This window comes from Panthera onca, chromosome E2 (assembly GCF_046562875.1).
Source record: "Panthera onca isolate mPanOnc1 chromosome E2, mPanOnc1 haplotype 2, whole genome shotgun sequence".
Classification (NCBI taxonomy): domain Eukaryota; kingdom Metazoa; phylum Chordata; class Mammalia; order Carnivora; family Felidae; genus Panthera; species Panthera onca.
The window spans coordinates 10,600,864-10,617,027 of record NC_138353.1 but is presented as its reverse complement, the minus strand read 5'-3'; the positions used below and the strand labels follow the sequence as shown (position 1 = coordinate 10,617,027).

The 16,164-nt window shown below is 54.7% G+C and overlaps 1 protein-coding gene across 6 annotated transcripts in view; it reads left to right on the top strand.

The window, feature by feature from the left end:
* Positions 1-7,683: 7,683 nt before the first annotated feature.
* HIF3A (hypoxia inducible factor 3 subunit alpha) overlaps positions 7,684-16,164 on the top strand; it is a 30,542-nt gene continuing 22,061 nt past the window's right edge. The window contains exons 1-3 of one of the 6 annotated variants that reach the window (XM_078439650.2): positions 7,684-8,227; positions 13,173-13,363; positions 14,405-14,550. In XM_078439650.2, the coding sequence (XP_078295776.1) occupies positions 8,202-8,227; positions 13,173-13,363; positions 14,405-14,550 (363 nt within the window). In that variant the 5' untranslated portion in view covers positions 7,684-8,201. Of the gene's footprint in view, positions 8,228-9,419; positions 9,532-12,638; positions 13,364-14,404; positions 14,551-16,164 lie in introns of those variants that run through there. The other 5 variants (XM_078439653.2, XM_078439648.2, XM_078439651.2 and 2 more) reach the window with 5 other exon arrangements.

Here is a 16,164-nt window from a genome sequence, read left to right as displayed (position 1 = left end):
CCAGCTGCCATCACAGAGCCCGACCCGGGGCTCGAACTCATGCACCCTAAGATCATGACCTGAGCTGAAGTCAGCCGCTTAGCCCACTGAGCCACCCAGGCGCCCCTTGGTGAATTACAGGTTTAGATTTAAGGTGAATAGGACGAGATTTAGTCAAATGTCTGTTTTTTTCTTTACCGTTGACATTTTGGAATAAGGGCGAAATAAGACCATTCGTATGTCCATGCCGGTTACAGGAGAAGCCAAAGCAGAGGGGTCAGCTCTGCTGTCTGGGATTCAACTATCATGATGAGGGGGGGATGTTGGTGATGTGATTCTCTGAGAGAGTCAACGCTCCCCAATAGCAACTGCTGCCCCGAACAGGGTGTGATCTTCCCTTGATTCGCGTGGAGTTGCTTTTCTGGAAAATTCACAGCATATTAAAAATAGAACTAGGGGCGCCTGGGTGGCTCAGTCGGTTGAGCGTCTGACTTCAGCTCAGGTCACGATCTCACAGTCCGTGGGTTCGAGCCCCGCGTCGGGCTCTGGGCTGAGAGCTCAGAGCCTGGAGCCTGCTTCCAATTCTGTGTCTCCCTCTCTCTCTGCCCCTCCCCCGTTCATGCTCTGTCTCTCTCTGTCTCAAAAATAAATAAATGTTAAAAAAAAAAAATTAAAAAAAAAAATAGAACTAAATTCTTGCTTTTTTTTTTTTTTTTTAAAAAGATCCAGATTCTTTTTCTTGTTAATGTGTATTTATTTTTGAGAGGGGGGAGGGTCACCGGGGGGGGGGGGAGGGACAGAGGATCCGAAGCGGGCTCTGAGCTGACAGCGGGGCTCAGACTCAGGAAGCCGCTTAACTGACTGAGCCACCCACGCGCCCCAAATTCCTGCTGTTTGTCTATGAAACGGGAGTCGCTGTGGCCTCTGACAGTCACAGATTCTTCCCGCACGGACCGATTCCAGGAGGACCCAGGAAACCCTTCCTCGTCAGGGCTGGGCAACGGCGTCGCAAGAGCTGGGAGCCCCTGGCCCCGGCCACCAATGGCCAGAAACCTTACACACGTACATACCCCTCCCGGGACGCCCTGGCTGCTCACTGAGCTGTGAGAAGTATCAGCAGGTGAGCTGGGGGGCTCGGGGCCCTGGGAGATCCTCTTGCGGGGGGCGGCGGGGTGTTGAGGGAGCCAGAGGGGGACCTGGGCCACAGCATCCACCCATCATCCCACGGCCCCGGGCAGTTACCTGCACCGACACAGGCATGCACACGAGCATCTGTACAGGGACCTGGGACGTGCGTGAGACCTTTCCGTGCGTGTGACCATATAGGCACGCGCGCGAGCTGCCTCCCATTTCACCGATGCCAGGTGCCCTTCTTTACGGAACCCAGATGCGCACTGGTGCCAACGCTCACCCGCGTGCCCACGTCGACAAGCCTGCTCATATCAAGGCGTGTCTAAGGCTAAGGCACAGATCTCAGTCTTAAGGCCTCCGCCACGTGGCTTGTTACTGACGTGCATTAACGCCAGCCTGTCTTGTGACCCCTACCTGTGCGACCCCGACATCCACGTGACACGTATGCGCGTGGACACGTACATGGGTAGTGAAAGCGCCCGTCTGAGCCTTTCTCGTCCACCCTCCAGGCTGGAGCCCCTTGGCCAGCAGGGACAGTTCCGGTGAAATTCTCCGACGCTCCACCGGGCAGAGAGTAGATGTATCATTAAAGCTCGTGTAAACGATCGAGTGAATGATAACTCATACCGCGAACTCGCCAGGTGGCGGGCGCTGTGCGAAACACTCACATGCCTGCTCTCGTCAAATCCACACCACAGGGGCGCCTGGGTGGCTCAGGGGGTTGGGCGTCCGGCTCTTGATTTCGGCTCAGGTGGGATCCCAGGGTCGTGGGATCGAGGCCCGTGTGGGACGCTGCGCTGAACATGGAGCCTGCTTGAGATGCTTTCTTTCTTTCCCTCTGCCCCTCCCCCCCCCCCCCAAGTCCGCACCACAGTCTAAGGCGTAGGGACTATTATGATCCCCACCATACAGACGAGGAAAACTGAGTTATCGGGACACTACGTAACTTTCCCAAAGTCATGCATCATGTACGTGGCAGACCCTGGATTTGACCCAGGCCTCCCAAACTCCAAACCGAGCATCCTTAACCACTGGCCTCTAATTGTGAGGGGAGAGTCCCCTCCCCCAATCCCTGGGACACACTGCCATCCTTCCAGGGCAGGCACTCAGCAAGCTAGAAGAGCAGAAGGCAAGCAGCTTTCTATCATCAATTCAGAGAAGAAAAGAAACCAAAGATACACTTCGGTTTTTAAAAAAGGTTTATTTATTTTGAGAGAGAGAAAGAGTGAGAGCAGGGGAGGGGCAGAGAGAGAGGGAGAGAATCTCAAGCAGAGATGTGGGGCTCAATCTCATGAGCCGGAGATCACGACCCCAGCCAAAATCAAGAGTCAGATGCTCAACTGACTGAGCCACCCGAGTGCCCCAGTAGATATACTTTAATCCCAATTTAATCCAGAAGCACGTGTCCCTGTGGGGGTGGGGTCCAGTGGACAACTCACTTTCAGGTAGAAGTAGGTGGGGGGTTCCTCTCCCTTCCTCATCATCATGGACCCATAGTCCTTATGTTAGTGAGGATGTGCACATATTGGAACCCTTGTTCATTGCTGGTGGGAATATAAAGTGGTACAACCACTGTGGAAAACAGCTTGACAGTTCCTCAAAAGGTTAGAAATTACCAGCAATTCCGCCTTCTAGGCCTATACCCCAAAGAATTGAAAATGGGTGTTCAAGCAAATACTTGTCCATGAATGTTCATCATTCATAACAACCAAAAGACAGAAGCAACCCAAATGTCTATCAACTGATGAATGAGTAAGCAAACTGTGGTGTAGCCATACAATGGACTAATATTCACCCATAGAAAGAAATGAAGTAGAGATACAAGCTCACCCTGGGTTACTGTCTGAACCTTGCAAACATAGTGCTAAGTTAAAGAAGCCAAATTCAAAAGGCCACATAATGTACAGTTCCACTTACATGAAATATCTAAAATACATAAATCCATAGAGACAAAAAGTAGGGTGGTGGTTGCCAGGAGCTGGAGAGGGCAGAGACAAGAGTGACAAGTGAGTGACAAGTTTTCTTCGGGGCTGATGAAAATGTTTTTGAAGTAGATACAAGTGATGGTTCCACAACACAGTGAATATACTAAATGTCACTGAACTATATACATCTTAAACCGGTTAATTTTCCATTATGTGAATTTTGCCTCAATGAAAAAAAAAAAAAGAGGGGTGCCTGGGTGGCTGAGTCTGGAGCCTGCTTCGGATTCTGTGCCTCCCTCTCTCTCTGTCCTTCCCCTGCTCGTGCTCTCTCTCTCTCTCAAAAATAAATAAACATTAAAAAAATAAAAAAGAAAAGAAAGAAGAAAAAGAAAGAGCTACCCCAGAAACTGAAAATAAAAAAATTCAGTTCCCCAATCACCCTGAGCACATTTCAAGTGCTCAGTACTCACACAGGACCAGTGGCTGTCATTTGGGCCGGCAGGGATCTAGAACATTTCCATCAACTTAGAAAGTTCTGTTGGGCAACGCTGGTCTAGAGTTGCCCGCAGTCTACATCTGGCTGATTGTTCTTTCACAGTGTTGTTTAATGTGTTCGCCCGTCCACTGCCTTTCCTGTAAACGGATGGTTACATCCGGGAGCTTAATCAGATGCAGGTTCAGTTATTCTGGTGGAAGTATTTCATCGGTGCTGTGCCCTCCCAACAGGGGGCACACCACATTCCGTGGAGTCTTGTGTGTGTACACCGACAACAGCATCTTTCCCCTCTGATTGGCCAAGCGATGTCACGTGACCAAACGGGCCGGGGAATGCGTTCGATTTGCTTAGGAGAGCTTCCATGGTCACATAGGAAAATCATGGATGCGTTGTTCTATAATAAGGAGGGAATGGAGACTGGAAAACAATAATCCAATCTATCCCGGGTGGTATTATTTTCTATCAAATATATATATATATTATATATAATATATATTATAATATATATTAATATATATATTATATGTTATATATTATTATATATTATATATAATATATATATTATTATATATTATATGTTATATATATTATTATATATTATATATTATATATATTATATATATATTATATGTTATATATATTATTATATATTATATATATTATATATATTATTATATATATTATATGTTATATATATTATATATATAATATATATTGTTATATATATTATATATTATATATTATATATATAATTAATTATATATATTAATTAATTATATATATTAATTAATTATATATATTATATATATTATATATATATATTTTTAGAAACGACTCTCTGGGGCGCCTGGGTGGCTCAGTCCGATAAACATCTGGCTTCAGCTCAGGCCGTGATCTCACAGTTCGTGGGTTCAAGCCCCGCATGGGGCTCTGTGCTGGCAGCTCAGAGCCTGGATGGAGCCTGCTTCGGATTCTGTGTCTCCCTCTCTCTCTCTGTCCTTCCCCTGCTCGTGCTGAGTCCCCAAGACACCGTCTTATGAAGAGTGTGGCAGGGGCACCTGGCTGGCTCAGTCAGTGAAGCGTCTGCCTCTCGATTTCCGCTCAGATCATGACCTGATCAGGGTTCGTGGTTCGAGCCCCGCCCGGGTCTCCGCGCTGACCGCGCAGAGCCTGCTTGGGATTCTCTCTCTCCGTCTCTGCTCCTCTCTTTCTCTCAGAATAAATTAATAAGCCGTGATGTGAGAAAGCCCAAGCTGCCACGTGGAAAGGTCACTTGTAGGTGTTCCGGCCCCAGCCCGCCGATGAGGTCTCAGCTGACAGCGGCATCCACTGCCGGCCATGTGGGTGGGGACGCTTCAGATCCTTCCGGCCCACAGCCCTTGAGCTGCCCCAGCCGAGGCCAGGTAGGGCAGAGACGGCTGTCTACGCCAGTCCCTGCTCGGATGGCAGTTCACGAGCAAAATAAACCTCGGGCGGTGGTTTGTTTCCGAAACTAGAGAGCTTATAGTTAGTTCCTTCGTTTAAGGGAAGGGAAAAAGGACTTCATTCAGACCTAACTCCGATGTCACTTCCCTGTACGAAAGCCTCCCGTGCTCCCATCTCCCTCACAGCGAAAGGCCAAATCCAGGGAAAGCCTAAAAACCCACCCTACACCCTACCCCACCTCTCTGATTTCATCTCCCACTCTCCCCATCCATTCTTCAGCTCCAGCCACACCGGCCTCCTTGCTGAGCCCTGAACGGTCCAACCTCAGGACCTTTGCATTTGCTGTTCTCTTAGTTTAGCACACTCTTCTCCCGGAAATCCACAGGGTTTCCCCCCTCATCTTCAAGTCTTTGCTCAAATGTCACCTTCTCACCAAGCTCTTCCATGATCAAACTATACAAAATTATAGCTCCCCCCCCCCCCCCCCGGCCCAAAATCACTATCTCCCTCCATTCTCTGGGTTACATCTCTCTAGAGCACTTGTCACAATATAACGTACTATGTATTTCATTTATGTCTCTTTGTATAGTCTGTCTGCCCAGAGTGTAAATTCCTTGAAGGCAGGTCAGAGACCTTGACCTGTCTTGTTCACCACTGCATCCCCAATGTCTACAACGGTATGTTTGTCATTCCGTAGAAATGTGTGGGATAAATGGAATGAATGAATGAATGAATGAGGGGGTGGGTGTATTGTAGGATAAATAGATCCAGGGGAGAGGGAAGAGAAGGACAGAAAAGACTTCAACTCACCTTGAAAACAGAGGATTCCCCCCCAAAAAAACAAAAACAAAACAAACAAACAAACAAACAAACAAAAACAGAGGATTCCGTTTGCCCAAGGCAGAGCATATTCAAAACAAAACAAAACAAAACAAAACAAAACAACAACAACAACAACAACAAAACCACAACTTCATCCATACAACCAAATAATCAATCTCCAAACCATGTCCCTCTGGCCTCCCGAACATTTGTTTCTCCCAACGTTTCTTTATGAGCATTTTCGAAGATATAGAAAATTTGAAAGATTTCATGGTGATGAACACGAACCGTGCCACCTAGGTTCTACGAGTGCCATTGTGTTGTTTTCATCCATCCACGCTCCACAGGGCAGCCAGAGGAATCTTTATAAGGCACACATTGTGTTCCTGTCCTGCTCAAAACTCTGCCATGGCTCCCTAGTGCCTTCAGGAGATTGCCCAGCCTTCTTCCACGGTTTTCAGATCTGGTTGGATTTCACCTGCCTGCACCCCTCCACCACCACCTCCCACCTCTTCTCTTTACGCTCCGGGTTGTAGTCGGAGTCCACTTCAAACATTGCCTTAGCTGCCAGGAACCGCCAAGTTAATGCTAACCTAGATTGTAGAGGCCTGGTGCATCCGTACGTATTTTTAAATTCTGTTTTGATGTGTATTTAACAAGTGCCAGCTTCCCTTGGGCTCTGTCAATCCCTCGCATTGGCTCTCTGCTACGACTTGCACAGCCCCTGCTTCCGCACGTAGGACACTGCTTCCCCTGCAGCCCTTTCTAATTTAGGCCTCTTGTTTTCTCATACCCCACGTGCCTCCACACTGGAGCCTGGGAGATATTTTCTCTGTTTATCAAGATTCTTTTGAGTGAAAGCAGCTGAAATCGACTCATACTAATCTAAGCACAAAGTCAACGAATAAGGCTATATTTAACAACAACAGGCACAGCCCCAAACACCGTAGTGGTTCTGAGATTAACTTGGAGTTCAGGAATGGCTGGATCCAGGCACCCAAATGCTGATGTCAAGACTGTCTTTCGCAAACTTTCATTTCTTCTGTGTTGACTTTCATCTCACAGAGCCTCTTCTTTCCTGGGGACAGGGTGAGCCCCATCTGCTCCAGGGTCACCTCCCACCAGCTGGGCAACTCCAGCAGAAATACAGAACCTTTTTCTTTCCTTGCAGCAAATGTCTCCGGGTTGGTTCTCACTGGGCTAGGGTTAGGTCCCATGTCTTCCCTGAACCAATCACGGTGACCAGGGAAACAGAATAAACTGATTGGCTAGGTTTGGATCCTCCTGTCCCCGAGCCGGTTAGGGGAGGGTTAGGGCCAGCCCTATTCAAATGTAAATACAGTAAGAAGGGAGAGAAGTGGTTCCCCGCTGGTAAACTGAGTGAGATGCTGGGAAGGGGCAAACCCTATAAACTTGGGCCATAGTATCCTTTTCCCTGTCCAAAGCTGCATCTGGAATACTGGTCGGCCGAGGATTAGTAAACCGCTCCCCTCCAACACACAGACACACATGCGCGCGCGCGCGCGCGCGCACACACACACACACACACACACACACACACAGTCTGTTCCCAATCCGATCCTAATGCTTTAGCCACTCCTTGGTGACCTTGTACCCTTCCCGTCTTACTTCGCTAGTAGATACCATTTCTCTGCTCTTTTAAAAAGTTGGTGTGATTGAGTTGTACATATTTACTTGACATGAACTTGATCATTCAGCAGTGGGAACTTGAAAAGGGAGTTAGGGAGGCAAGAAGGAGGGGCTGAGGGTGCAGAGGGTGCCAGACTGGAGGAGTGGGGGTGAGGTGGGGATACTGGCTTGCAGGGACGGGGGCAGAGGGGGCTGCGGACCAGAGGGAATGGTGGGGTCCATTGGGGGAGGGATTGGAGAGCTGGGGTGCGGTTGGCAGTGGGGGGTGGCGAGAGGCGGGGGTTCTCGCCAGCGGATAAGGGCAGAGCTGGGCGACTTGGGAGTGGGTGGGACGGTGGTCTGAGGGGCCCCACCGGGGGTGGGAAACGGAGGGCCGGGCCGGGGGTGAGAGTTGGGGGGTGCGGTGTAAGAGTCGGAGTGAATTGGGTGGGTTCGGGAGAGGGTTGGTGTGGGAACTTGGCGAGAGAGGCTGGGCCGGGAGGCGCGGCCCGGGGACCCTGCGGGCGACACTGGCGAGGAAGTCCGCGGCGAGGGGTGTGGCTGGGGGGCGGTGTGTGCCGCGGTATACCCCCCCCCCCCTCTCCGGAGTTCTAGGTCCTCGCCTCTGGTCCCGCCTCTTTCTCGGAAGTGACAGACCCTTCGTCCAACCAGAGCCGCGGGCCGGGCACGCCGCAGCCAACGGTGCGTCGGGGGGCGGAGCTGGGGAGGGGGCTCGCAGGGCCAGGGGAGGGGGCGAGGGGCCTCGAAGGGCTCCGGAGCGGCGACGGCGAGCCATGGCGCTGGGGCTGCAGCGCGCAAGGTACGGGGGTTCGGGGCGGGGATGATGGAAGTCGGGGGGCTTTCCTTCTGGGGACCCCTGAGCCGGGCGGGGGATGTGCGGGTGCCGGCCAAGGACGCCCCGGGACGCGCGGTTGGAGGCACATCCCCGCCGCACCCTACACCCTACCCGAGTGCAGGCGAGGGGGATTCCTCCAGGTCCCCGGCTGCCCCGCCCCTCTAGCCTGGAGTGACTTCAGGGCCGTGATCCCCACTTTCTTGCTGCCCCGAGTTCGCTTTCCCACCTGGTCGGGGTCCCCCACGGAACTGGGGGTGCTGGTGTTCGAGCAGTTCCCGGGCTTCTAATAAGGCATTCTCCCTCCACATGTTGACATTACCGGCCTCCGAATTCCCAGAATTGAGGTGGTTCTTTGCAACCGGATCCCTGGGATCTTGCGGTGTATACAGATGTTACAGATATAGACAGCCCCTTGGAATGGGAAGTCAGACTCTGAGTTCAAGAGAAGAGACATCTCCTATAATTGGATGCTTCCCCCCCTCCCCCCGCCAGTCTTGCGAACCTTGGGTCCCCTAGAAATAAGCAGAGGTGGGTCTCCTCTCAGAAGCTATCTGGGAACCTTCCCGGGGACCTTTTGGCAAAGGTAGAGGCACCCCTTTTCATAACAAGGAAACAGCCCGACCCACTTCCCAAAGCCTAGCCCCTCCACCCCCACCCCAGAGGGTGCTGTGTCTGATTCTGTGCAAGCAGGGAGTGTTCAGCTGGGTCCTCCCGGCCGGAGAGTAGGTTTCCGTGATCCCCTCCCAGCAGGTGCAGATCCGCTGGGTGCTCTGGGTCTGCTGCCCCGGGGGGGGGGGGGGGGTGTCTATCTGGCCATGTTTTCACGGGACCCTGGAAAATCTTGCAGGCCCTCGGTTTCCCTTGTCCAATCTGAAGCATCCGGGAAGCCTCACCCCCTTCCCTCCTCCCTGGCTTCACAGGTCTGATTGGATCCGTCCACACCCCCATGTTTTTTACCACCCCCCACCCCAAGCCGTTCCCCCTTCAGTTCTATTCCAGTCTCTGGCCCTGGGCCTGCCAGGGAACTCCATCCCACCCCTTCTGGGCCAGCCTCAGCCCAGCCCCTCCCAGCGCCCCCTCCTGGCTGGGTGGGGGCCCCCTTGGCTGAGCTGGGGCGCTCCCCTTCCCCACCAAGGCCAACCCTTTCCTGTGGTGTCATCCCAGTGCTGTGCACCACCCTCTCATAACTCGCACCCGGATCCCAGCCACGCTCCGTCCCCTCCTGCACCCCTAGGATGGCACTTGGGCCAAAGGGGGCCTAGGCGATGGTGAGTGGGCCCCCATACCTCGTCACCCCCTTCCCTTCCTCCAGCTCAGGCTTACTGCCATCCCACCCCGGGAAGGGATGTTCTTGGGAAGTTCCTGATGGGTATAAGGGCCCGGGTGCCCTCCCCCCACCACGCCCCAGATCAGAGGGCTCCTGGAGAAGATAGGACCTTGGGTACAGGCACCCCACTGGATTACCACATCCTCGGGAATGAGCAGAGGCAGAGGCAGAGAGACTCCTCCTGACTGGCCCCCACCCCGAGTCCCTTCTCAAACCCAAACCCTGCCTCTGGCCTCACGGTGTCAAGAAGGGTCCCTGCCCAGATACAACCAAAGCCCCCCTAGATCCGCTACACTTTTTGCAAGACCCCCAATACCCAACTCAGTGTCAGAAGCGAGAGGGCCAAGGGCAGCCCTTAGTGTGCACAGGGTCTCCCTACTTTCTCATGCCTGTGTTCTTGGGTGGCAAGTTCTTCAGAGGTGGGCTTCTCCCTCTCTTGGTTGTGTGTGTGTGGGGGGGGCACTGCGCCCCAGCCCCCATTCCCAGGCCTCACCCTGGGGCCTCCAGGCCCTGGCCCCACCCCCTGTTCTCTGCTGGAACACAGAGGAAGGGTGGCCGGGTTCCAGCTGCACGTCCCAAGCCGGGCAGAGTGCCAGGGGGCTGGACCAGGGCTGGGCATGGGGCCAGCTGGGGAGACTGGCCAGCTGGGGAAATCCGGAGGCAGCAGAGGTGGGACACGGGGAAGGGACTGAGGCCACGGGGCCAAGGAGGGGCAGGGCAGGGGCCCCTGGGGTGGACATGCCCCCCCAAGCCATGGCATCTAAGAGCACAGGCCCCAGAGTCAGGTTCGAATCCCAGCTCATCTGCTTCCTGGGTGCGTGGCCTTGTGTCAGTGACTGCCTCTCTGAGCCTCAGTCACATATCCTAGAAGATGGGGATCATCCCTCCCCTCCACTTCACCACATCAGGATGAGGAGCAGTGAGGGAACCGATCTTTGGGGCAGGATACCCCCTAGGTGTGCGAAAATCACGTGTGTAATCACACACACACACACACACACACACACACACACACACCACAGGCCTCCCTGGTACGCAAGAGGCTCCTCAGCCTTCCGTTCCTGATGTGGACCAAGAGGGGATAACACAAAGTTTAAGTCTCTCCTGGCACTCCCCAATCGCCAGGCCCCCTTCTGAGTCCTTGCCGTATGGGAATTCATTTCATCTTTAAAACAACCCTGTGAGGTTGTGTTGCGATGCTCGATGCTCGGGGGAAGCCCTGCGACTTGTCCAAAGTTACACAGCTGGGACGTAGTGGGAGTCCCAAACCTGAGGAACGAGTCCCTACTCTGTTTAATGAAAGGCTGAACAAGTCCCTACCCCATTTAACGAAAGGCCGGAGACCCAGGCCCGGAGACCCAGGCAGCTCTGAAGCCAGCGAGAGGCCCGCACTTCCCGTCAGAAGAACATCCAGAGAACAGGCTGGGAGCTAGAAGGAGGGTCCTGCCGCAGCCACCAGCTGGCTCCTTCTATCGAGGGAGAAGTCTGCCACAGACAGGATTACAGAGCCCAGCTGCCCGGGAGGTGGGGGGCCAGCCCCACCCCCATTCCTGTTCCTACTCCCTCTTCCCTCCGTCTGGGCCCCCAGCTCAGGGAGGCCCGCCCACCCCCACCCTCTGGGCAGGAAGACAAACAGGGCTGGAACAGAACGGGACAGGACGGAATGTCCTCTGGGCAGAGCAGGACTGGAGGCCCCTGCCTCCAACCAGCCAGGAGGGAGGGAATGGGGGGGGGGGTGATTGCTGGCTCCCTCCACCCCTCCACCCAGCCTGCCCCCTTCTGTGCCTCCCACTGGCTGCAGTTTTTTCCCCCAGCAGCCTGACAGACAGGACAGTCCCCTTCCCTCTCCCCATCTGTGCCTGTGGGTGGGGCTTCAGGTCTCCTGCTTGGGGGCGAGGTTGATGCCATCCCCAGGAGTGGCCTCTGGTTTTTGGAAGGGACAACTTCCCCTCCTAGAGTTAGTCCTGCTTCCCTGGGCTGGGTCACCAGGAAGGGATCAGAGAATGAAGGCGTTGGAACCTCACTGCCTAAGTTCAAATCCCGGCTCTGCCAGTTACTGGCTTTGTGACTTTTGGGGCAAAGGACTTTCCCTGTCAGAGCCCCAGTTTCCACTCTGTGACACGGAGGTTTAAAGTGCCTCCTGGAATTGAATGAGTACACATAGGCAGAGTACTTAGAACAGTGCAAGACACGTGCATGTTTAGCAAATTATAGCTGCTTATTAATGGCTTTCTCAATATGATAAGTACAGAGAAGATTAGGGGCGCCTGGGTGGCTCAGTCGGTTAAGCATCTGACTGCTGATCTCAGCTCAGGTCTTGATCTCAGGGTCGTGAGTTCAAGCCCCGCACTGGGCCCCGTGCTGGGCCTAAAGCCTACTTAAAAAAAATTACATATATCTATAGGGGCACCTGGGTGGTTCAGTCAGTTACGTGTCTGACTTCGACTCAGGTCATGATCTCACAATTTGTGAGTTTGAGATATATATGTATACACACACACACACACATATACACGTGTGTGTGTGTGTGTATTCAGAGAGGGAGAAGATTATATATACTATATGTACTATACTCTATAATTTTTCTTTTTTCAAAAAACCATGCAGTTTGGATTCGGACACTTAAGACAGTGGCGGTAGCAGAGAGAAGCACTAACCTGGAGATAAACCCAGAGCCACAGAACAGAGAAACGTGAAGAGTTCAGGCCCACCATTGTTCAAACCTGGCTTCACTCGTTAGGGGCAAGCGCTGTGCCTCTCTGTGCCTTGGTTTCCTCGTCTGTTCAATGGGGATAATGTTATTGCCTTCTTGCTGGGGTCGTCTGAGGTCTAAGTGGGCTCAGGTCTTTTACCTCCTTGGCCTGGGGGCTGACAGTACATGCGGGATAAGTGGCAGATGTTTGTGACAAAACAGTACTCATCCGTCTACCCCCAACCCCACGTGCAGAAGTCAGGCATTTGAAATGGATTAAAGGGCAGGGGTGAGTGGTTAGCTGTTGGCTTCACAGAACACTGGGGTTGGTTTGCTGTGTCACATCGGCAGGGCCCCTGGTGGTGGGTGGTTGGACTTTGAGATCTGTGTTCTAAGATTCTGAGGATTCAGCTCAGCCGAGGAGGGGAAAGGGCAGCAGAGAGGGTTCCGGGAGGCCGTAGGGTAGGGGGCCTGGAGGCTGCTGACATCATGCCCCCTCCCTTCCCTGGCTGGGGGCCAGCTCCGCCGGCCCTCTCCCGGCAGGAGGCCACCCTGTCCCCCAGCCGTCCCGGGCCCGGGGAATTGACAGCGGATACGTCAGGGAGGGGACAGCGGCCCTTAGGCACGCCTCGGAGAGAAGCAAGGCGCTGGGGGCAGCAAGCGCCGGCGCGGGGGCAGATAAAACCCGCGGCCGGGGAGCTGCCCCGGAGTACAACCCTCGCGGACCTAGAGAGCTCCGGGCACTCGCCCGGGCCACACAGCGGGACCTGCACGGTCGCGGCCCTGCCCTCTGTGAGCCCGGGCCCCGTGCGGCAGCGCCCCGCGCGCATGTCCCATCCGACTCTTTCCCTTCCGGGGGCGCCGCCAGTGACCGCTGCCGATGCCCGCAGGTCGAGCACCGAGCTGCGCAAGGAGAAGTCCCGGGATGCGGCCCGCAGCCGGCGCAGCCAGGAGACCGAGGTGCTGTACCAGCTGGCGCACACGCTGCCCTTCGCGCGCGGGGTCAGCGCCCACCTGGACAAGGCTTCCATCATGCGCCTCACCATCAGCTACCTGCGCATGCACCGCCTCTGCGCCGCAGGTGAGCCCCGCCCCCCGGGGGGGGGCGGTTCCCACCTCGGCGAGGCCCCGCCCCCACGTCTCCCCCGGCGGGGCCCCACCCCCTGGGAGGTGCTTCCCCGGCGGGGCCCCGCCCTCTCCGTCGTCTCTCACGTGAGGCCCCGCCCCTTGGGAAAGCCCGACCTCCTTCTAGGTGGCCCTCCTTGGGGAATAGGAGGCCGGCTAACTCCCTGGGGTGGTGCTTCAGCCCTTAGGATTTGGGAGACCTTCTTGCCACGAATCCCCCGGGGAGGCTTAGCTGCCCGATTTCTAATGCCTGCTTGAGAGAGTACCCTCCCCAGCTCCCTAAGGTCCATCACCCCTCCCCTTAGCCATCCTCTTGAATTCCCACCCAGTTGGAATGCTACCCTGCAGGAGGCTTTGACACACACACACACACACACACACACACACACACACACACACACACACTTTGGAATCCTCAGGACTTTATGAGGAATGTGGAGTCATCCTCTGGCAGGCTCTGCCCACGAGACTTCACTGCCCCCAAAGAATTTTATTTCTCTGGGAAGCACTGCCCCCTTAGAATTCTGTCACCTGGAAGCCCTTGCTTCTTTAGAATTCTGTCCATCTAGAAGGTCCTGCCCCAAGAATTCCGAACCCCCCTCCCCCCACCCCCTCCCTCCCGGGAGTCTCGGGCCCCCTTAGAATTCTGACGCCCTCGAGCTCCCGGCCCCTTCAATGTTGATCTCCTGGGAATCCCATCTTTTTAGAATTCTGCCCTCCTAGGAAGCCTACCCCCCTTAGAATTCTATTCCCGTGGGAGACCCCCCCCCCCCCACCGCCTTAGAATTCTGTGTCCCCGGCAAGCCCTGCCCCCTTAGGATTACAATCCTTGGCGGCCCTGCCCTCTTCCTTGGGGACTCCAAGCCTCCGGCGTATGTTTCTTGCTCACCTGGGGGTACCTGGAAGCTCTTCTGAGTGAGGGAAGGCAGAGGGAGGCTGGCCGGGGTGGATCCATGGCTGACTAGACACACCCCATCCACCCTGGCCCTGACACCAGGGGAGTGGAACCAGGTGGGAGCAGGGGGAGAAGCTCTGGATGCCTGCTACCTGAAGGCCCTGGAGGGCTTCGTCATGGTGCTCACTGCCGAGGGAGACATGGCTTACCTGTCGGAGAATGTCAGCAAACACCTGGGCCTCAGTCAGGTGAGAGGCGCTGCCTGCTTTGTGCCTGGCCCTGGGCAGGCGATGCCGGGATCCAGAGGTGACCGAGACTGCCCTAGCCCTGCCCTGACGGGGTTCCCCGTACAGAGGGGAGGCAGACGTGTCACCAGACAGGAGGACTCAGAATGATCAGAGCTGGGATGGGGCACCCTAGGGGGCTGTGTGAGCCAGGGGAAGGGGTGGGGGGGGGGTTACCTGACCCAGCCTCAGGGGGAATCGAGGGCCTCCTGGAAAAGAAGACACCTGAGCTGAAACCCCAAGGACTTAGCCAGTCAGAAGGTAGGGCGAATGGACGGGAACAGCGAAGACTGGGAATGTGCGTGGCTGAGGGAACAGAATATGCAAAGGCCCAGAGGTGAGATAAAACAGAGCATTTGGAGGAAATCGAGATGCTTCTCCTGGCTAAGTGCAGAGTGCGAGGGGAGGGGTGAGAGGAAAAAAAAAAAATTCCGAGGTCAACAGAGCTAGGTAATTTAGGACCAAAGCGGTTTATTGCCAGGGCACTGGGGAGCCATAGAAGGATTTTCAGCAGGGGAGAGGCTGTGGGAGAGGTAGAATAGGACTTACGTTTTGGAAAGCTCTCTCTAGGTGTGCCCAGAGGTACAGGTGGAGGCTGGGATTAGAGGCTGAGGGCCCACAGGGAGCGGTGCGGGGCCCCGGGTAGGAGAAGAGGAGCCTGAGCAGGGGTCTGGGGATGGGGAGGCAGGAGATACGGGTGGGGAACTGATTTCAGCTCATCCATACAGCATGCCCCACGGGAGGGTTACCCTTCTTCTTCCTGTTTCACATAAACGGACTCCATACTTGGAGCCTATCTCCTGCTTTGTTATCCCACTCTTGGTACCATTTCAGCCCGAGCTTGGGGGTTCAGAGAGGTGAATGTCCCAAGGCCCCGAAGCTAGGAAGTGGCAGGGCCAGGATTTGAATCCAGCTACAAAGGGGCTGTTAGAGGAGAGAGAGCTCTCTTCCCCTGGTCCACACCACCACTGGATTGAGAGCTGTGTGGCTCTGCCTCCATCTGATGCCCCTCCGGCCAGCGCCAGGCTCATTGCCTGACCTGAAGCAACACGCTGAGTCCTTGGCTTGCCAAACAGGTGGGATTTGAATGGGGGCTCACCTCAGGGCCTTTGCACTTGCGGTTCCCTCTTTCCAGAACACTCCAGAGAGCCACACGACCGCCTCGCTGGCTTGGCTCAGCGATTCGTTTCACTCTCACGGGCCCTGACTACTGCCTCTAAGATAGCAGCCCATCATTGCACTGCCTAACCCTGATGTTCTTCGTATCACTTCCTCTCTGGCTTTATAACTGTGGCGTTTGATGTGTTTGCTCATCGGCCATCTCCCCTACTAGCCAGTAAGCTCCGAGAGGCAGGGATTTTGCCTGCGTGGCCACAGCTTTGCTTACCATCTAGAAGAGGGCTTGGCAAACAGCAGGTCCTCAAGAAGTGGTTGCTCAGTGACTGAGTGAGTGAGAGAAAAGCCTGGGAAAGTAATCCAGGCTCACGAATGGGGGGGGGGGGGGGAAGGGCGGTGAGGACAGGAAGGAGGAGTTGGGTCGGAGGCCCTGGTGAAAGTGCGCCTCCTCCCAGACACCTC